The sequence below is a fragment of the Pongo pygmaeus genome, chromosome 7, assembly GCF_028885625.2.
Source record: "Pongo pygmaeus isolate AG05252 chromosome 7, NHGRI_mPonPyg2-v2.0_pri, whole genome shotgun sequence".
In the NCBI taxonomy this organism is placed as follows: domain Eukaryota; kingdom Metazoa; phylum Chordata; class Mammalia; order Primates; family Hominidae; genus Pongo; species Pongo pygmaeus.
Window position 1 is genome coordinate 138,246,875 of NC_072380.2, and position 21,734 is coordinate 138,268,608.

The 21,734-nt window shown below is 49.3% G+C and overlaps 1 protein-coding gene across 1 annotated transcript; it reads left to right on the forward strand.

Annotated features, from left to right (window-relative positions):
* The first annotated feature begins 2,335 nt into the window (after positions 1–2,335).
* TRIB1 (tribbles pseudokinase 1) lies at positions 2,336–10,760 on the forward strand. The gene is made up of 3 exons (XM_054499089.2): positions 2,336–3,594; positions 5,669–5,961; positions 8,354–10,760. The coding sequence occupies exons 1-3, from the start codon at positions 3,235–3,237 to the stop codon at positions 8,817–8,819; spliced, it is 1,119 nt and encodes a 372-aa protein (XP_054355064.1). The 5' UTR covers positions 2,336–3,234; the 3' UTR covers positions 8,820–10,760.
* The last annotated feature ends 10,974 nt before the right edge of the window (positions 10,761–21,734 follow it).

Sequence of the window (21,734 nt, forward strand, 5' to 3'; positions counted from 1 at the left end):
GGGCGTGGTGGCTCAAGCCTGTAATCCCAGCACTTTGGGAAGCTGAGGTGGGTAGATCACTTAAAAGTCAGGAGTTCGAGACCAGCCTGGCCAACATGGTGAAACCTCATCTCTACTACAAATGAAAAATTCCCCAGGCATGGTGGCGGGCGCCTGTAATCCCAGCTACTCGGGAGGCTGAGGCAGGAGAATCACTTGAACCCGGGAGGCAGAGGTTGCAGTGGGCTGAGATTGGGCCACTGCACTCTAGCCTAGGCGATGGAAGGAGACTCTGTCTCAAAACAAACAAACAAACAAACAAACAAACTCTTCGGTGGGCTCTCCTCTGGGCACAGGACCAAGTGCAACATGGCTTTCAAGCCCTTCCCAACATTGTCCTAGGCGACCTCTGCAGGCTCAGCTCCCACCACCCTTGTAGTTTCTCTGGCCTGCCAGCCCTGCCCTTCCGCACACCCCTTGACTGGCCCGGCCTCCCACCATTCATACTGTCCCTTGAGCAACTCCCTCAGTCGCCACACATCTCCCAGGTCAAATGCCTTCCAGAGTCCTCCCTAACTCCTGTTTTCCCCTACAAATTGTAGTCTCTCCTTACAGTCGCCATAAATGCTTAGGAGCTTGACCGCACCACCCCTTATGAGCTACTTAACCGCAGCAAGTAACTTCATCTTTTGTTCTTTCTTTTTTTAAATTTTTATTATTATTTTGTTTTATTTTTTGAGAATAAGTCTTGCTTTGTCCCCAAGGCTGGAGTGCAGTGGCGCGATCTCAGCTCGCTGCAACCTCTGTCTCCCGGGTTCAAGTGATTCTCCCACCTCAGCCTCCCCAGCAGCTGGGATTACAGGCGCGCGCCACCACACCCAGCTAATTTTTGTACTTGTAGTAGAGACCGGGTTTCACCATGTTGGCCAGATTGGTCTTGAACTCCTGACCTCAGGTGATCTGCCCACCTCAGCCTCCCAAAGTGCTGGGATTACAGGCGTGAGCCACCACGCTTGGCGTAACTTCATCCTTCTAAGGCTTCAGTTTCTTCCCTGTGAAATGGGGCAAAAAATAACCCCACAGTGTGGTTGGAAAACTGAAGTAATACATGTAAAGTGCTAAGAACAGTGTCTGACACATTGTAGGCCTCGATTCATGTTAGCTATTATTATTATTTTAATTTTCACCTTCTAATTCCCAGTGTTTAGCTCTTGGTAGATGCTTAATTAGTGTTTGTTGAATGAATGGCGAATTAATAAGGAAACTGATTTATTCTTGGGGCTCGACCTGCTTTTGGAAAATTAAGTATTTAGCAGAAGTGCAAGGAAGGGCTCTCTGATAATAGTTATATTGTTGGGTGCCCAGGGACTCCAAACTGACCTGGTTCACTCAAGAAAGAAAAATGACAGATTTCAAGTTGTTTCACGCACAACTTTCATGCTCACTCAAATCACACGGAATGAATGCATGCGCACCACCAGGCAGGGCTGCCCGGGTGCAGGCAGTATCTCTGGCAGTGGCCGGAATGACTTCCACCAGCCTACCCACATACCCAGGTTGGCACTCAGGCCCTAGACCCTGCGGCGCGTGTGGAGGCTGGGGAGGCAGTAGGAATCCGGCGGCAGCCACGTGGGCCCCTTCCGCCCGCTCCCCACATCCTTTGTTTCCCACCGGCCCTGGCTCAGGAAGCTCTTTCTGCGAGTCACCGCGAAGGGGCGGCCCGGGAGCCTGGAGAAGCTATTTCCGTGCAATCCGGGCGGGCGGCAGGCGCGGGGGGTTGGGGGGGCGTGGAGGTGGAGGCAGCGCAGAAGGCCCAGTGTTTGCTTTTATTTCATCCAACAGAAGGTTCTATTTGTGGAAGCGAACAGACGCTGGGGATTAGAGCTGGGAGGGGGCAGGAAAAGGGAAAAAAAAAGCCACATCCACTACCACTCACAGGTCTTCCCCGGAACTACCGCGTGGGGGTGAATGACTGATTCTGGAATTCATCACCTCCCTATCCCCCTCCTTCCTCTGGCTGCAGCCGGGCCTCGGCGGCGCCCACGGCTCCAACCGGAGCTCCCCAGGCGCTGGGCGGTGGGGGGATCCCCAGGGCGAAAGGCGTCGCCGCGGGGCTGCAGCGAGCGGCGGGTGCAGAGAACCGTGGTGCGCGCTCCCGCCTCGCGCCCGCAGCCCATTGTGCTTGCTGTGAATGAGGCGCGCGCACCAATCAGCGGTCGCCTCGCTCCCCGCGGCCCCGCCCCTCCCGCCCACTTCCCCGGACCCTTACGTCACGGGAACTTTTCCTCCGCCTCCTCCTTCGGCTTCTCTGCCGAGCTAGGGGCCTGCCGGAGGGCGCGCGCGCCGCCTCCTGCCCAGCCCAGCCCCGCCCGGGGGGCGTGTGCGCGCGTCCAGGCCGGCCCGGGACGCACCACCTGCGCCCCAGTGCGCGCTGCCCGGAGCATCCCCGGCCCTCAGTCCACCCCCATTCCCCCCACCTCCTGCTCCCTCTCCCCTCCCGCTAGTCTCCTCCCTCCGCTCGGGAGACTGCTCGCCGGGCGGCGGGGCCGGAGTCGTCGCAGCCACCTCATTGCACAACCCGGCTTCCCAACTGTTTACACAGCCCGGCCTGTGAGTGTGTGTGTATACAGCGTGAGTCACCGGGAGGCGGAGGAGGTGGAGGAAAAGGAGAAGGAGGAGTGCACTGGCCGGGATCGGTGCAGCGCTCACACTCACTCACAGTCACTCTCTCTGAGCGCGTCTCGCTCGCTCTCATACACGCCCGGAGCCCAGGAGCGCGCAGGATCCCGAGCGCCGCGAAAAAGTTCCCCCGGCTTTTGCTCGAGACTCATCGCTTTGGGAAGTGCATTTGCTTCGTGGCTCCGCCGAGCCTGCTGAATCCTGTCCTCGCGGCTCGGGACCCCGGGATCGCTGGCCGCTGCTGCCGCCGCCGCCTCTGCCTCCCGGACTGTCGGCAGCCTCGGCAACAATAGTGGCGGCCGCCCCCAGCGAGGCTCCGGGAGCCCTTGCCTGCGGGGGTCCGGGGACTGTAGCCGGCCTCCGCCCCCCGGACGCACAGCCAGCGTGGTCCCCGCGTGCAACGCGAGCGCCGGGGAGCGGCTCCTGCTTTGCGCCTTGTGGGGGCCGAGCCAAGACCAGTCTGCAAACTCCATCCCGCCGGCTGGAAGAAGCCGCAGAGCCGGCGCCAAGCCCGCAGCGTCTTCCCGCGCGGATCCCGGGACTTAAAAAGCCGGGGCCACCCCGGTCCAGGACGGGATGCGGGTCGGTCCGGTGCGCTCTGCCATGAGCGGCGCCTCGCAGCCCCGCGGCCCGGCCCTGCTGTTCCCAGCCGCCCGAGGCGTCCCGGCCAAACGCCTGCTGGACGCCGACGACGCGGCGGCCGTGGCGGCCAAGTGCCCGCGCCTCTCCGAGTGCTCCAGCCCCCCGGACTACCTCAGCCCCCCCGGCTCGCCCTGCAGCCCGCAGCCCCCGCCTGCCGCTTCGGGGGCCGGCGGCGGCTCCGGGAGCGCGCCGGGGCCCAGCCGCATCGCCGACTACCTGCTGCTGCCCCTAGCCGAGCGCGAGCATGTGTCCCGGGCGCTGTGCATCCACACTGGCCGCGAGCTGCGCTGCAAGGTAGGCGCTCCCGGGCCAGGACCCGGCTGGGGTCGGGGGCGCCGGACGGGGTGGTAGGCAAAGGTGCTTGGGGTCCAGCCAACGCTTGGGCTGGGCACAGGGCGGATCAGTAGATTGGGTCAGATAAGACGCCATTTGACCAGGTTCACGTTTTTGTGGAGTGAGGGGTTTCCCATGGAGTGGTATAATGGGGGCGCCTAGAGGAAGTGCAGTGTTCAGTGGCTTTCTCTATCTGTTCCTTTCCTTAGCGCCCAGTGTAGCGCGTGGCGTTCCATATAAGTTGTGGAATTGAAATAGATTCCAGGGCCATGCCATTCCCCTTCTCTCATTCTCCTCGCTCTCCACCCCCCACCCCACCATGTCCTGGAAGGACGCCCTGCAGTGGGTGCCTCCTAGGAGCTTGGAGCAGCTGGCAGCTCTCTTGCCGGGCTTGAACGGCACCCGGACTCAGTTGTAGGCGGTAAGGGGACTGGAAGACTGTGTCCAGCTCCTGCCTTGGGGATTCCGAATTGAATCCGCGCTGGGACTAGAACACGCCGTCCCAAGGGAGCAGTCCCAGAGTCATCCACCCGAGGCGGAGGAATCTGCTCGGAGTAGAAATGTTGAAAAGCCCACACCGGCCAGGAACCCTCGCTTCGATTCACTTTATTTTCCATCCACCTATTTTCCTTTGAACATAGGGATCCCATCCAGGGGGAGGAGACACAGCTCCTAGAAACAGGATCCGCCGGGTCCTCCTCCTGCGCGGGTAGACGCAGAACGTTCCCACAGTCTACTTTATGCGAGCGTGGCACCCCTGCTTGAGGCACCCCAGAGGACCCTCGGTCTGCTCCTTTTCACCCGAAAGATAGGATCACCCCCCAGTTACGTCGCTTCTGGGTTTTCCGCAACTCACCTGACACTCCCAACACCCCGACCCGGTCCCGGGGCTCGCTGCTGCCACCTACTGCCCAACCCGAATGAAATTTCAAACGCATGATCAAGCCCAGTTTAATACGGAGAAAAAAAACCCTTTTCTTCTCCATGACTGGGGCTAAGAGCTGTTCTGGAACAAGCATGTGTGTGTGTGTGGTGGGATGGGATGGGGTGGGAGGAGGGGGCAGCAGGGGATGTTTCTAGCTGGTGCCAGAGCAGCTAGGCCTCTTAAAGGTGGGGTGAGTCTGGCCATTGTGCAACCCCTTCCAGTTCCTCTGAGCAGATAATAGCTGAATCCAGATGGTGACAGCCCGTGTGTCACCGTTTCCAGTTGAGTCTAGGATATGAGTAACTGGACTAAACAAAAGGCCTTTAAAGAGACCAGCCAGCTTCCTAGAAGAGAGGAGATGCCACTCATTTCTAGGGGTGGGGTCGGGTGTGGGGGGATAAACAAACAAGTGAAAAACCCATTCGCAGGATTCCACACCCCTCCTGTGAGAATTGTAACTCAAGGCTGCTTACACTTGAGTCGGACTGTAGGCAGGTTGCTTAAGGCTGCATTGTCCCAGCCTCCCCCTCCAAGTCATCTGTTCCTTCTGATTAATGACAGCTCTGCATGTTCTCTGGCCCCTGCTTCCCCTTGGAGGCTGCAGAGTCACCACATTCTGTGCCTTTTCTGTGTTGAGCATTTTGGGTCTGCAGGAGGCACATGTACGTCCAGGGACTGCTTTTCAGCTCCTGGACAGGCCAGGGGCTGCTTTTCAGCTCCTGGACAGGCCAGGGGCTTCCTTCTATCAGCCACTCAACTAGCGTGGCCTGCAAACAGGAAAGGGCCACAGAGGGTGGGGGGTTTGCTTAGCTCTCAGGAGCTGATGGAAGATGGGAACATGCACAGGAGACAGTTCTTTCAAATCATCTGTGTGAAAGCGGGTAACCCTTTGGGTATTTGCAGGTCTAGAGCTCTAGGTGTTACTGGTTTTAAAGGTGTCGGGGCAGCTGGGGCTGCGTAAGGTAAGGTGGCAGAGAAAACGGTGTAGGTGAATGGAACTTACTCACATCCTAAGCCCAAAGGTTGAGAACTTCTGCTCAGCTCCCTCAGGGGTTTGGGAGGCTACCTTTGCTTTTCTAGCCCCCTAAATGGGCCCCCTTCTCTCTACAGGTGTTTCCCATTAAACACTACCAGGACAAAATCAGGCCTTACATCCAGCTGCCATCGCACAGCAACATTACCGGCATTGTGGAAGTGATCCTTGGGGAAACCAAGGCCTACGTCTTCTTTGAGAAAGACTTTGGGGACATGCACTCCTATGTGCGAAGCCGGAAGAGGCTGCGGGAAGAGGAAGCCGCCCGGCTCTTCAAGCAGATTGTCTCCGCCGTCGCCCACTGCCACCAGTCAGCCATCGTGCTGGGGGACCTGAAGCTTAGGAAGTTCGTCTTCTCCACGGAGGAGAGGTGAGCGGCCGCCACAGCTTCTCCTGTGGCCTTTTGGAACCAAAGCGAAGGTGCAGGTCGTATAGTTAGGTGCTGTGTGTTGGTGCAAAACAAAGTCAAGGGCTCATATGTCCCAGATTTAGTGTTTAGAGCTTCTGTTCCTGAGGAGTCACAGCCAAGGTTGGTTTATTCTACATTCTCTTGGACGGGGTCTGGGGACACCGTGGCACTTCTAATGGGATGGCACGTGTTGACAGGGCGCCCTTCCTCTCCTACCCCAGGAATCGGGTTCATTCCCCATTGTTGTCAGAAAGGTCAGTTGTCTGGGGTACAAATATTAAACTGCCCTTTACAATATTGCCTTCTGAAGGAAGTGTTCAAATCTTTGCTTATGCCAAGTGCTATTTTGTACCTGGAAGGTTTCACAGAGCTAGTGAGACTGTCATATACGCAGAATTCCACCCTCTGGTTTCACACGGCATTCCTCTCCCATCCCAGGCCGGGTTCTCTGTAACGTCACATTCTCTGGTGACTTTTTAGACAGCTTGTTTGGATCCGTCTTCAGAAAATAGCCACATTGAATAGTAAATGGAAGTTGGTTAGGATGGATTGCTAAATATAGATCATAGCTTACCTCATAAAGAACAAGATGAGCTTGATAAGAGAGTAATGAGGCATTAAGATTCAAAGCTGAGGTTTCAGCTAGAGAATTCAGGAAGCCGCATGAGATAGACCACACTTGATTTTAAGAGCCAGCCACATCCCTTGTGGAAAGATTATGAGCAGTAAGGCTGTAACATTGTAGAGGTGAGAGTGAGTTAGTTTGTTGTAAGAAGTGGGCTTATCTCACCTGTGCATTTTTACCTTTGACTCCAGAGCATATGAAACAGTACAGGGTTGAGCTGTCATAAAGCATGACTTTGTATCTGACCTCCCAATAATTATTGGAACACACTGATTAGCAAAGAAAAGCAAACTGTTTGCAATGAAGAAGTTTCTAATTCCTGGAACATGCTTCTTTGATATGGTGATGCATTTTCTGAAACATGCCTTACACACCTCCTTACTAGCTTTTGAAATCTGCATTGCACAGGCGAATATCATGGGCATGGGGTTTGGCAACCCGGGGGTTAAGCAATGTCAGGCTGACGCTATTCGTGTAACCAGCACAGGTGCAGGGTTTTAGTGCTGTAGCAGCCAATCAGGGGCAGACAGTGTGGGTTGAGTCATATTTTCCGTTTACAGAACCAATGGGTATTTTACATAACGACAGGGAGGTCACGCTGAGGACATACTGAAGTTAGCACATGTATACTACACTCCAGGGAACAGGAAGGCAGAAAAAAAAAAAACCAGACCTTTGAGAGGAAAAGGAATTGACCCATCAGCCAGTACCAAATGTTTGCATTTAACTTCACAAGTGACTTACTGAAACAGGGCTATTTCAGAGAAGCAGGCAGAGACAGGGTGTCACCGGATATTAGAGCTTCCCCACCACATGGCTTTGAGTTTTGGGGGATCCAGGAGACTTGGGTGGCTGGTGCTGAATAAGGAGGCACCTGCAGCTTCATAAGCTTGACTGAAGGTGTTTTAGACTTCAGTTGTTACCTGAACAGAGAACCCCCTGTAGAATACATATGCTCTCATGTTGATGTGCCATCCCGGGGGAGTATGTGTCCCTGTGTAAGAATTTCAGGGGCTCTGCGTCCCTGAAATCCATCAGCCACTTTTGTTTGCTCGCATAACCTCTCTGTCCAGGCAAAGTGTTCTTTGCAATTAAACACCCCAATAAATGTAATTAACATTCCTTGCAACTTTCCCACCCTAATTATTGCAGCCTGGGCCCAGGTGGACAAAGTTTGCTCTGTGTGCGTGTATCAGGGTGGGCACCAGCACTGATGACCTGTGTGTAATAGCAGTGACTCTGGGCTCTGTGTTCTGTAATGCATTGTGGGTCCAGGTAGCCCTGGCAGTCATAAGAGAGAAGATGTGTTCGTAGGATGCTCAGGCCCTCCCTGAAGAAGTAAGATATGCTGCTTTTCCCTGCTAGCTTTTGTAGAGAATGCAGCATTCTGAGACAGGCTCCCAGTTCTGCAATGGGAACTTAGTAAATTGCGTAACTCCTATTAGGATATCTCTTGTAAGCTCTAGCATTATGAATACTATTTGGGGCTTTGCATCATACCCTCCACCCCAGGCGCTCTGTCGATACTTTGCAAACATTTATTGCAGTTCGTGTTGGTTTGTGAAATCACGAGCCCTCGGTAGTTGCAGGGCACTGCTTACTGGACGAAGGGGTAAATAGCATTCCTGGAGCCTTTGCTGTTAGTGCCTGTGGGCGCTGTTATTGGGAAGGCTTTGTTTTTCATAGCAGCTGGTGTGGAAATAATGGCTTGGTTCCTCTCTCTTGCAGAACCCAGCTCAGACTAGAAAGTCTAGAAGACACACACATAATCAAGGGGGAAGATGATGCTTTGTCAGACAAACATGGCTGCCCGGCCTACGTGAGCCCTGAGATCCTCAACACCACTGGGACCTACTCCGGAAAGGCTGCGGACGTTTGGAGCCTGGGGGTGATGCTCTACACCCTTCTGGTTGGACGATACCCCTTCCATGACTCAGACCCCAGTGCCCTTTTCTCCAAAATTCGGCGTGGACAGTTCTGCATTCCTGAACACATTTCCCCCAAAGCCAGGTGCCTCATTCGCAGCCTCTTGAGACGGGAGCCCTCCGAGAGACTCACTGCCCCGGAGATCCTACTGCACCCCTGGTTTGAGTCCGTCTTGGAACCTGGGTACATCGACTCAGAAATAGGAACTTCAGACCAGATCGTTCCAGAGTACCAGGAGGACAGTGACATTAGTTCCTTCTTCTGCTAATCCCAAAAACCTCAGAAACCTCATAATTCTTACACCTGGCATTTCCATTTCTAAAGATGGACAGGCCCTTTGGCATGGTACCAACCAGATAATGACTGCATCAGGATGAAAGCTGCTGAACTCGGCATGGCGCCTCCTCTTCTCTGTGAGGATGAGTGACTTTATTGATTTGAGCAGCATACGCTGTGATTGGCTGCCCTGCAAATTTGTTTCTCTTAAGGAACCCTCGCTAACTATCTGCTGGATTTGGGAGTTCCACATCTTTTATGGAGGGCAAAGAATATGGACTTCTTACACCCGGTGGTCAAGTGTGTAATAAACTTGAGCATTCGAATGGGAGAAAAAAGCAAATCGCACAATGACATATTTTGGGTAATAACCGTATTTTTAACAGGGTGACAAATTGGGCCAATAAATCTGCCATCTTTGAACTCATCTTTGGTGGCTAGACATGCTACCGCAGCTTCTCTGATGGGAAAGTTCCTTTTTTTTTGGCTTAACACTCACCCTTTCTTCACACTCACATTTACCAATGACTCTGCTCCGTTTTTGGAGCAGACTGTTTTAAGTTGCTCAGGAGCCTGACGGAACCATGAACCCCGACTCTCCTCTGTTTCCTGCCAAGACCTCATCTGCACTAATGCCTTTTCCCTGACCTTGACACTTCCCCCTTTAGCTATAAAAGCACTTACCAGCCGAACGTGGAACAGTATCACAAAAGATTCCATCTCCCAACGATTTCAGAACTCTGAGCTCAGACAGAGAGACTCCAGATTTTAAAAAATAATTCGAGTGCTTGGAAACTATTAGCTTTTTAAGTTCCTTCCAAATATGTTAGTACCTACCCTTTACTTTTTCCCCAAGACCATCTCAGGGTGGAGCATTCTGTCTAGGAGAAGAAAGATAAGGAGGCTGCCACCCACCTCTCCCAAGAGCAGACATTAAACATCTTTGTGCTTTGAAGAGAGTGAATTTTGGATAGTCTTGTGACTCTCAGACTAACTTCCAGAATTATACTTTAACCCCTCCCAGATATGGTCCGCCTCTGGCATTGTGTGTGCATCTGCAGTTTTGCATGATGGGTTGTTAATATTTCAAATGTGTGGTTTATGAATACGTCTGTATAATCGGCTTCTGGAGTGAAACAGCAAACCCCAAATCTTCAAAGTTGGAAGGAACTTTAAAAATCATCTGGTCCAATCTCTTTCCTCTTTCTGCCACCTCCCAAGGCAGAAATCCCCTCTTCAGCTTCTTTTGTAGGTGGGAATCCAGCCTCCGTTAGATATGTCCAGAGATGGAAACTCACTCCCCTACAAAAGATAGAGCTTAATGGAGAAATCGCAACTTTCGTTAAAAAACAAGTTCAGATGAAATATCAGTAACTGTCTTAGACAGTGCTGAAATCAGGTGGTTAAACGGGTAAACAAAATATACTGTATTTTGAGAAATGGCACAAAAACAGGCAGTCATCTTTAAGGGCTACGCCTAGGCAAACTACTAACGTGCATTGTGAGAATGCCGTGTATACCTCACGTACTGTGTACTTTGTACATATATTTTACCTTTTATACCTATGTTCGATTTTGTTTTGTTTTGTTTTGTTCTGGCTTTGAGGCTTGTTTTGTTGTCTGTGTCTGTCTGAATAACCTGCGTGTCTAAAACCACGTGAAATGTGAATGATTATTGGCAATATTACCTTGACAGAATCATGGGACTTTGAGAAGAGGGAGGACGGAGGCCTCTGTCGCACTAACGCTCTCGTGGTTGCTCGACTGTTGTATCTGTGATACATTATCCGACTAAGGACTCTGGGCTGGCAGGGGCTTCTGCCGGGAAAGCTAGAAACACTAGGTTCTTCCTGTACATACATGTATATATGTGAACAGTGAGATGGCCGTTTTCTGACTTGTAGAGAAATTTTAATAAACCTGGTTTCGTAAATAGGTGTGGTGAATTTCTTTTGAGTTCCATCTGCTTTGCCTTTTGCAATTTCATGCAGAGGTTGCAAAGGTCTCTGGCCTCAGGGCTTACAGTCTAGTTGGGGGTGGGCAGCAAGGGGAAGGTGGAAAAGTAGAGATGATGAGGATCATCGATGACCTTAGGCAGACTTGAACCCATTTGCTTTTCTCATTTCAGTGGGCAAATTTATTTTGATGGATGAAGCCCATTGGGTGTTGATGCGTGCTTTGGGTTGAATTTAGACTCGGGAAACATTTTTTATTTTTTATACTCTTTCATAGCAGAATCAGAATCAAGAAACGTTTGAAGACGAGCATTCATAAATTAACCTTGAGTTGTACAAATCAGCTTGTCTGTTTTGGGTCATGGACCCTTGAGAATTTGATAAAGCTATGACCACTCCTGACAACAGTGTCACGTGTATAATACAAAATTTTGTTATCATTGCAGAGGTTCACACAGATCTCTGAAGGCATCATGAGACTTCCGATTGTGAACCAATCCCCCTTCATTAGACTTAATTAAAATGGCTAAGCAAACCATTTTCTTTTTTTTTCTTCTTTTATTTTTTGAGACGGAGTCTCGCTCTGTCGCCCTGGGAGTGCAGTGGCGCAATCTCGGCTCACTGCAACCTCTGTCTCCCAGGTTCAAGTGATTCTCCTGCCTCAGCCTCCTGAGTAGCTGGGACTACAGGCTCCCGCCGCCATGCCCTGCTAATTTTCGTATTTTTAGTAGAAACTGGGTTTCACCATATTGGCCAGGCTGGTCTTGAACTCCTGACCTCATGATCCACCTACCTCGGCCTCCCAAAGTGCTGGGATTACAGGCGTGAGCCACTGTGCCTGGCCAAGCAAGGCATTTTCTTTCTTTTACTTTTTCTTTCTATAAGTGTGAAAATGGAAATGGAAGCAAGGAAAATACTAAGGTGACATTAATTTGAAGCACAAAAGTAGAGAAAGGAAAAGGATTTTTTATTGTTTATAGCTTAACTATTTATAGCTTCACTTCAGAATCTAGTCTAAATGAAGTAAATTTGTATCCAGATTGATTTTTAAAAATACTTCACATTGTAAAGTGTAACAACAGAAAAATGCACATATAAGTGTGTAGCTCAGTAAATTTTCACAAACAACACACAGGCATAACCAATAGATCTAGAAAGCAAAACACTGGGAGGGCCTTAGGAACCTCTGCCTGCCCTTTTCAATTTTTGCCTGGTGCCTGCTCTAAGCGTAACCACCATGGGATGGGATTTTAATTCTAACCTGTATAAGTTAGGATGAGGACCAATTCATCAACTCTGGACTCACACGAAGAGGCGGACAGAAGTCAGTGATGACACAATTACCCTTTTTTAGGACTCAGGCTGAGATTGGCCAGGAAAGCAGATGTATGACACTGAAGTTAGAGCAGCTCAGGCCTTGTGACCCAGAAACTTAAGAAATGTAAAAATCATCTCAGAAGCAACGTGAGAAATGGCCAAATGCCTGGGTAGCTTAGGAACTCGGAACTTGGGGGTTGGTCTCTGGCCATCCCATGAATAGGACCTTAAACCCCAAAGTTCCTGAAGCAGGCCTCACAACAGACCTTGTTGCCTGCTCCAGTGAAGTCAGACGAGGCTCAGCGTGACTTCTTGGGCGTTCAGGATGCTAATACTTTGGACTTCACCGAGGTTTTAATCTAAGGATTTCAAAAGACTTTGCAAGCAATTAAGGTTATAACACCTCTTTGTACTGTTGTCGCATGCACCAGATGGACAGAAATATGGGTCAGGATTGGCTGGGATGACATGTGATACCACAAATCCATACATTTAATCTCTTCTAAGGTTGGAACAAATCTGGGGCAACTGCAACCAGTTAAATTATATAAGGTCAGAATGAGTGTGCTGAAAAGCTGGCTGCTTTTATTTTCCCTTGTGTCCTCAACATATTTGTCATTTGAGGAAGTCATCCAAGTAACATCTCAATAACCTTTTATTCATGTCATATTTTCTGGAAGTTTCTCCTCTCCTCCCCAGGGAGTCACAGCACATGAATGAAATAGGCAAGTCAAATATTTCCCTGAAGTTGAAAAAACTGAGGCTCAAACGTCTTTCAGTAGCTACTCAGGAGTAAGCAGCTCAGAGCTGGGATATGAACTTGGGTCTTTGGACTCCATGTCCAATGTTGTTGCTCTGTCCACACACCACCACACAAAGTCTCCTGGTAAGAATAATGATGACAGAAAGTGGTTCAAGACAAATACAAATACTGAATTTTAGCTCCACAAATGTCTTCAAATGACCCAGTATGTCAATTATAAATGTGTAGGCATTATGGAAGATGAGCAATCCATTATTCATTCAACAAACATTTACTGGGCACCTACCATGTACCAGACATTGTGGTAGACCCATGGGAAATAGATGACTGAGGCTCAGTTCTGGCTCACTGAATGGAAAGCTCCAAGAAGTCAGGGAGTGTGACAGTCTTGTTCTCCCCTGGCTCCTCAGCACCAGCACAGTGCCTTCCACAAGAAATTTGTCAAAAGCCAACATGTGCCAGGTGTGGTGGCTCACACCTGTAATCTCAGCACTAGCACTTTGGGAGGCCAAGGCAGGAAGATCACCTGAGGCCAGCTGGAGACTAGCCTGGGCAACAACAAAACCTCATCTCTATTATATATATATATACGTGTATATATATGTACACACACATATATACATATATATACACACACATATATATACACATACATATATATATAAAATATATACATATATATGCATGCCAATATGGATGGATCGGTGGGTGGGTGGATGGATGGAGGGATGAGTGGACTGGTAGGTGGATGAATGGCAATCCCCTAGCAGCTCAGAGTCCAATGGACCTCTAAGTCAAAGAGCCAAGGGTACAGAAGTGGAAGTCTTGTAACTAGGATCTCTTCCTAGTGCCAAAGCTTTTTTGCTGTATGACTGTGAATAAGCAGTCTGCTGGTTCTTATTTGCTCATCTTTTTTTAATTTTTAATTTTTTGAGATGGAGTCTCACTCTTTTCCCAGGTTAGAGTGCAGTGGCATGATCTCAGCTCACTGCAACCTCTGTCTCCCTGGTTCAAGTGATTCTTTTGCCTCAGTCTCCCTAGTAGCTGGGATTACAGGCACCCACCACCACACTCAGCTAATTTTTGTATTTTTAGTAGAGACAGGGTTTTACCATGTTGGCCAGGCTGGTCTCAAACTCCTGACCTCAAGTGATCTACCCGTCTCGGCCTCCCAAAGTGCTGGAATTACAGGCATGAGCCATTCTGCCCAGCCAAGTGCCACATACTTTCAAATGACCAGATCTCTACCAGATCTTGTGTGAACTCAGAGCAAGATCTCACTTACCACTAAGGGGATGACCCAAAGCCATTCATGAAGCATCCACCTCCTTGATCCAAATAGCTCCCACCAGGCCCTATCTCCAACAGTGGAGATTACAATTCAACATGAGATTTTCGTGGGGACAAATATCCAAACCATATCAGGCATTGCAGCAATGAAGATTATGGAGTTGGCTTTTCAGCATGGCTTTGACTGGGAAAAGGAGGATCCCCACCACCCCCTAAAAAGAGGAGCACGATTTCATTACTAACCCCTGGCAACTGCCCACATCAGATTTCAGTTGATTCTCTAATGATTTGATTGCAGTCAACAACTTAGTGGTCCTAGAAGCATTACCTCTCAATCCTGCCATAGGTTTTGCAGTACGCATCTTATTCTATCCTCTCAGCAACCCTGTGAAGAGGATGCTTTGTCCCCATTGACCAGATGTTGGTGCTGAGATCCAGAGGCTGAAGAATTTGCTCAAGATCACACAGCTAATGAGTGGGTGGGTGAAACTCAAACCCTGGCATGCAAAACTTTAGATCTTTGTCTTTTTGTGCCCTGTGCTTTCCACATTGGGTCTGTTGTGCTAGACCAGCAACATGATGTCTTCTTTTTGAAGCAGCCAATTTGCTGGGCGATTTTTTACTAGGGAGAGTACAGCATGCTGGGTCAGCCCTGATTTCTGTGTATGATTTCTACCAGTGGAGAGACGCCAAGAGAGTGATCATGATGCACTAAGAGCCCTGCTAAGTGCCTCACATAAATTATTAGCAAGTGATAACCTCACAGCACCCCTTGACGCAGTACTGTTATCATCCCCCTTTTGTAGCTTAAGACACTTAGAGACACTGAGGCTCAGAGAGGGTAGGTGGTTTGCCCAAAGTTACACAGCACAGCATTCATTTGCTAATTGCACATACCCTTAACATGAAGGCTTATTGCTCTTTGTTTTTAGAACTGGGAGCAGAATGCATACATAATTTAGTGCTAAGTGCAATATGGTGTCCTGCAACAGAGAAAAGGACATTATTGGAAAAATGAGTGAAGTCAGAATGAAGTCTGGAGTTCAATAATAATGCATTAATGTCGGTTTCTTAGTTATGATAAATGTACCATGGTAATGTAAAATGGTAGCCTTAGAAGAAACTGAATGCGGTATATATATAGGCACCATCTTTGCAACTTTTCTTTAACTCTAAAAATTATTGCAAAATAAAAAGTTTATTTTTCAATTAATTTATTCTTTTTGAGATGGAGTCTAGCCCTGTCGTCCAGCCTGGAGAGCAATGGCATGATCTCGGCTCACCGCAGCCTCTGCCTCCCAGGTTCAAGTGATCCTCCTGCCTCAGCCTCCCAAGTAGCTGGGATTACAGGTGCCCACCGCTATGCCCAGCTAATTTTTGTATTTTCAGTGGAGATGGGGTTTCACCACGTTGGCCAGGCTGGTCTTGAACTCCTGACCTCAGGTAATCCACTCGCTTTGGCTTCCCAAAGTGCTGGGACTACAGGCGTGAGCCACCGCGCCTGGCCAAAAGTTTATTTGTAAAAAGATATTTAGTTTGCACTTCTCCCTTTTTCAGCCAGGGGAAACTAAGGCTGAGACTGGGGAAATTAATAGCCAAGTAGCTGTAAGCTACTCCTGACTCAGCACCCTCAGGCCTTCACCTGAAGCTCGAGCTTCCTGGGTGCCTGTTGGTGTGATCTGAGTGATCTTCTAGAACGTGGCATGAGGTGAGTGTATGCATGGTGCTTCCATGGAATGTGTCAGAAACTTTTCTCGACATGGGACATGGCATTTTGAAAAATCAGCTCATAGGTCTGACCTTTGGATCAGTGACCACATGAGTGTCTCTATCAGCTTCGTCATGTAGTCATCACTCTCGGTCAGCCACAGCACAGGGAGCCAGTCTGAGGGACGTGCCATGCACTCATGCATTTTCATGCCATGCCTCATTAGCTAGGAGACAGCGGGAGCAAGTTGGGAAAAATGTCGCTGCCAGCAGGGCCTGGCCTCAGTTTGAAGAGGAAGGGATTTAGGGGTTAGGGCTTGAGTACACTCCAAAACAATTTCTCATCCAAGCTCCAATCCAAGAGGTTGTGTGGTCTGGGAGGTGGAGACACCATGCAAAAAGCTCCCCGCTTCACCAGGAGGGCTGCTCTGTGATGAGGCAGATGGGGCCAGGAAGCAGGTTAGTTTACACTCCTCCCATTTTACAGATGGGGAGCTGAGTTTGAGAGAGGGGAAAGAACAGCCAATGTGTGGCCAGTGCTCGTTTCGTATTTGTACTTTTGTTGCTCTGTAGCTGGTGTGTAAGTTGGGTTCTAAATTCCTGCTGATTGACATCTTTTTTCTCTTCTACATTGCAGAACAGAATCGGTGGGTGACATTTCATAGGCAGCCCCCTAATGCTCAGTCTGTCTCAGACATCCTGCTGGACGGCCTGTGCCTACTGGGAGTGGAGAAAAGAAATAATGACAATAATAATGATGATAGGAATCCCTATGAATTAAGTACTTGCTATTTGTCCAACCCTGCCTTTGGTACTTTGAAAGCATGTCTCATTTAATTCTCACGACTCTGTGGGGAAGATATTCTTATTTGCCCCATTTTACAGGTAAGTACATGAAAGCCCAGAAAGTTTAAGTAACTTGCTCAAGGCCAGGCATGATGGCTCATGCTTGTAATCCCAGCACTTTGGGAGGCCGAGGCGGGCGGATCATCTGATGTCAGGAGTTCGAGACCAGCCCGACTAACATGGTGAAACCCTTTCTCTACTAAAACTACAAAAATTAGCCACGCATGGTGGTACATGCCTGTAATCTCAGCTACTCGGGAGACTGAGGCAGGAGAATCACTTGAACCCCAGGAGGTGGAGGTTGCAGTGAGCCGATATCGTGCCCCTGCACTCCAGCCTGGGTGACAAAGCGAGACTCTGTCTCAAAAAAAAAAAAAAAAAAAAAAAAGAAACGGAGTCTTGCTCTGTCACCCAGGCTGGAGTGCAGTGGTGTAGTCTCGGCTCCGTGTAGTCTCTGCCTCATGGGTTTGAGTGATTCTCCTGCCTCAGCCTTCAGCCTCCCGAGTTGCTGTGACCACAGGTGCGTGCTACCAGGCCAGGCTAATTTTTTATATAGACAGGGTTTTTCCATGTTGCCCAGGCTGGTCTTGAACTCCTGAGCTCAAGCAATCTGCCTGCGTCAGCCTCCTAAAGTACTAGGATTACAGGTGTGAGCCACCGCACCTGGCCAACGTCCACCTTTCATATTATATTCCCACAATTAAAGCCCTATCTTGTCAGTCTATCTGGGTGGAGACCCTTACCTCTTTTGGGGGAAAACACCAACATTTCATGGAGCTGGCAGTAAAGAGGAAGGATCTTGAACTTTAGGGCTAGAGAGACCTGGTATCAAATCCCAGCTCTATTGCTGTTAATCAGCTGTGTGACCCAGAAAAGTCACGTGACCTCTCCATGCCTCAGGCACAGTAATAACTGAAATGCCAGGAATACTATCTACACCGTACAGCTGTGGCTGCGAGGATTCCATGAGTAATGCATAGTCCAAAGTGCCACATAGTAGGCTTGAAATTCAGACAAATTCCTTACAAGTGGGAAGAACCCAGCTGGGAAGTCAGACAGACCCGGATTTGAATCCCAGACTAGCTCCTTTGCTCTGTGACCTTCAGCAAGTTGCAGCATCTCTCTGGCCCATTATTGTCTCATCCATAAAATGAGAACCTAATAATGGGTGTTTTGCAGGGCTCTGGGGCTGCGGGCAGGATTGGTGATAAAATACGCTGAGGGCCTGCTTTGGAGGGGGCGCTCATCTGGGATTGCAGTCAGGGATCAGTGTCCTTCTCATAATGATGCATTTTCCCCTCTCTCCTTTGTCTCCTCTGCTCTTTCCCCGCTGCTGTGCAGGTTTGCGGAGGCCAGTGTTGACTGTTCCACAATGGCTTGGAGGGGAGGACAGTGGCAGGGAGCAGAGCGGTGCCCAGGAGCCACGAAACCATGGCAGTCAGGCAGCCTTCTAGCCTCCTGCTGCCCGAGAGTCAGCTGACCTTGATCCTAGTTCAGGGGAGCAGAGAGCAGTCTGGCTTCTCTGACCTTATCCAGCCATCAGCACCTCCCGTGCTCAGAAACTCCCCTTGTGGGGAGAAGTGGTTAAGTGAGAGGGCTGGAGTCACAGAGGCCCTAAGTTTGAAGTGTAGCTTTAGTACTTACCTGCTGAGGAAATGAACTGCTTCATCCTCAGTTGTCTTATCTGTAAAATGGGTGGTAAGAATTCCTGCCTCCTGAGATCATTTTGCAGTTTAAATCAGATCACGCCTGTAAAATATTTCCCACACTCCTGACACATACAAAGTGCTCAGTGAACGTTGGCTATCAAGCATTTGGGTCAAAGAAGGTCAAAATCAACAAGTCGATTCATTACAAATGTGCTGAACTCTGCTTCTCATAAGTAGGGCTGGGGGATCTTGTTAAGATGAGCATTCTGTTCATCAGGGCTGAAGTCGGGCCTGAGACTGTATTTCCAACCAGCTCCTGGGTGAGGCCGATGCTGCTGGCCTTCAGACCACAATTAGAACAGCTCAGGGTTGAAACCGCTCCCTCCCTCTCTCCCTTCCTCCCTTCCTTCCTTCTTTCCTTCCTTCCTTCCAGACAGGGTCCAGAGTGCAGTGGAATGATCACAGCTCACCTCAGTCTCCACCTCCTGGTCTCAAGCAATCTTCCCACCTCACCCTCCCAAGCAGCTGGGACCACAGGCGTGCATCACTACACTCAGCAAATTTTTGTATTTTTTGTAGAGATGGGGTTTTGCCATGTTGCCAGGCTGGTCTCTAACTCCTGGGCTCAAGCAATCAGACTACCTCAGCCTCCCAAAGTGCTGGGATTACAGGCGTGAGTCACAGAGCCCAGCAAAACCCATTTTCAAACAGTGACCTGTTAAGGCTTGGTTCTGATGAGCTAATTCCTGAAAATCGGTATTTTCGGGGTAAATCCAGGAGAAGGGGAGTGGAGAGGAGCTGGTATGATTGAGTAGCTGCTCGGTGTTGGCATTGTTGAATGAATTATCTCCTGGAATGTTGACAGCCTCCCTGAGGGATATTACCATTTCCATTGTACAGATGGGGAACCAAGACTCAGATGTTAAGTGAGTTGCTCAAGTTCACACAGCTATACAGACGTGGGGCTGGGGGAGGGCTTGGTCTCTCTGCCTCCAATCCCATCACGGTCCTCTACCTTGGAAGCAAAGGCAGGAGCCTGAGAACACAGCCGAGAGGATCCTAGGCAAGCCACCTCCTCTCTCGAGACCACGGCTTGCCTGTTAGCAAAATGGGTGGCCTGGGTGTAAATGACCTCCAAGCTCCCTCCCACCCTCCTGTTGGAAGAGTTTGTGCTATCTGCTCTTACTCAGCATTCATCTGGCTGCGTCCCCACTCTGCTTCCTAATTTGGTGCTGACGTTCTGGTTGCAGACATATCAATTTCACCCTGTCATGTCAGTAACACCAGTAGAACTGCTGGACGCAGTCATCTTCCCAACAGCAGACGAAATGGTGTAGCAGTGACCAGAATAAATTCAGCACTTGGGCCAGACAGAACATTCTCCCTTACCCGGAGATGAGCCTTTCAGCGTCCGCAGGTACAAAATGCCACTTGCATCAACTCAAAGTCACATGGAATCCAGTTTCACCTGGAGCCCAGTCTTGGAGAGGCAGGAAGAGGGGCCTACATTGCTAAGATGGGCTCACGTGCACCTGCTGAGATCATACACCAGAGGCTAGAACTAGGCAGGATTTCTAACTGGGTTCAGATCCAGCTCTGCCACTCCCTGGTGTATGACCTTTGGCAAGTTATTTAATTTCCCCAGGCCTCAGTTTCCTTGTCTCTAAAATGAAGCTAATGGCAGTAGTTGTCTTGTGGGGTTGTGGTAAGAATTAAATGAGTTAATACACGAACAGCTCTCAGAACAGCGCCTGGCACATGATAAGCACTCGTTGCATGCAAGTCATCCCATAAAAGCAAAATCCATCACATTTATCTGTTTTGCTTATTGTTGGATACCCAGTACCTAGAATGGTGCTTTATAGTGGTAAATATGAATATTTGTGTAATGATTAAATCAGGGGGTTCTAGTATATGTGCTGCAAAAGTGAGCACTAAATCAGCAAGGTTCCAGAGTGGTAGTTTTCGAAGTGGTAGTTTTCAAAAGGAACCCTAGGTTGCATCCCACTGTATGGTGGGATGGAGTGAGTGAGGAGAAACACTTGAAAAAGCCTCATTCTGCTCTTTTCTCCTGCCCAGAGCCTTGCTGATTTATGTGCTTTGTATGTTTATTTATACACTTTACACGCTACCGAACCATGGCAGTCAGGCAGCCTTCTAGCCTCCTGCTTACATGCAGAGAGCACTCTGGCTTCTCTGACCTTGTGCAGCCATCAGCATCTCTAGTGCTCAGAGGAACAGGTTGAGGACACTATTTTAGATAGAATGGCAGCGAGAAGGCCTCTTCTGAGGAGATGACATTTGAGTAGCGACCTGAGGAAAGTGAGAGGCAGAGTCTTCCAGGTAAAGGGATCAGCAAGTGCAAAGGCCCTGGAACAGGAAAGTGCTTTGTGTGTGTTGGGGACAGCAAAACTGAGGCTTAAATCAGACTATGTGTATACAATTTTTGAGACTGTGCCTGAGACACATTAGCTGTGACTATCACTGGTGTCATTTTATCTTCATGATGAGAAGGGCAGGTCCCATTAGATTCACATTTTATTTTATTTTGAGACAGAGTCTTGTTCTGTCACCCAGGTTGGAGTGCAGTGGGGTGATCTCTTGTTCACAGCAGCCTTTACCTCCTGGGCTTAAGGAGGCTCAAGCGATCCCCCGGCCTCAGGCTTCTGAGTAGCTGCGACTATAGGCATGGGCCACCATGCCTGGCTAATTTTTGTAGAGACAGGGTCTCCCCATGTTTCACAGGCTGGGATTTTATGTTACATTAAAAATCATATTTATTGATGTAGAATTTCACTATAATAAAATTAATCCTTGTCTAGTGTACAGGTGGATAAGATTTTTTTTTTTTTGATCACTCCGTTACCCAGGCTGGAGTGCAGTAGTGCGATTACGACTCACTACAGCCTCTGTTCCCTGGGATCAGGCGATCCTCCCACTTCAACCTCCCAAGTATCTGGGACTACAGGTGTGCACCACCACACTTGGATAATTTTTGTATTTTTAGTAGAGGCAGGGTTTTGCCATGTTGCCCAGGCTGGTCTTGAACTCCTGACCTCAAGTGATCAGCCCACCTTGGCCTCCCAAAATGCTGAGATTACAGGCATGAGCCACCGTGCCCAGCCACTGATTTAAATTTTAAAGGATTGATTTGCCATTATTTTCATGAAATCAAATTTATTTTACTTTCCAAAAATAATCATGGAAATTATTCTCCAACAGATAGGAATATGAAATGGGGTTGTTTCCTCCTTTTGTGATTGTGACACTTCCACTCTCTCCTGAAAGAAGTGTTTCTTCCCACAAAATGCTTGTCACTTAGATGGACATTGGAGAGTTAGGTAAATAACAGATTACAGTTCCTGTCATCGTAGATCTTA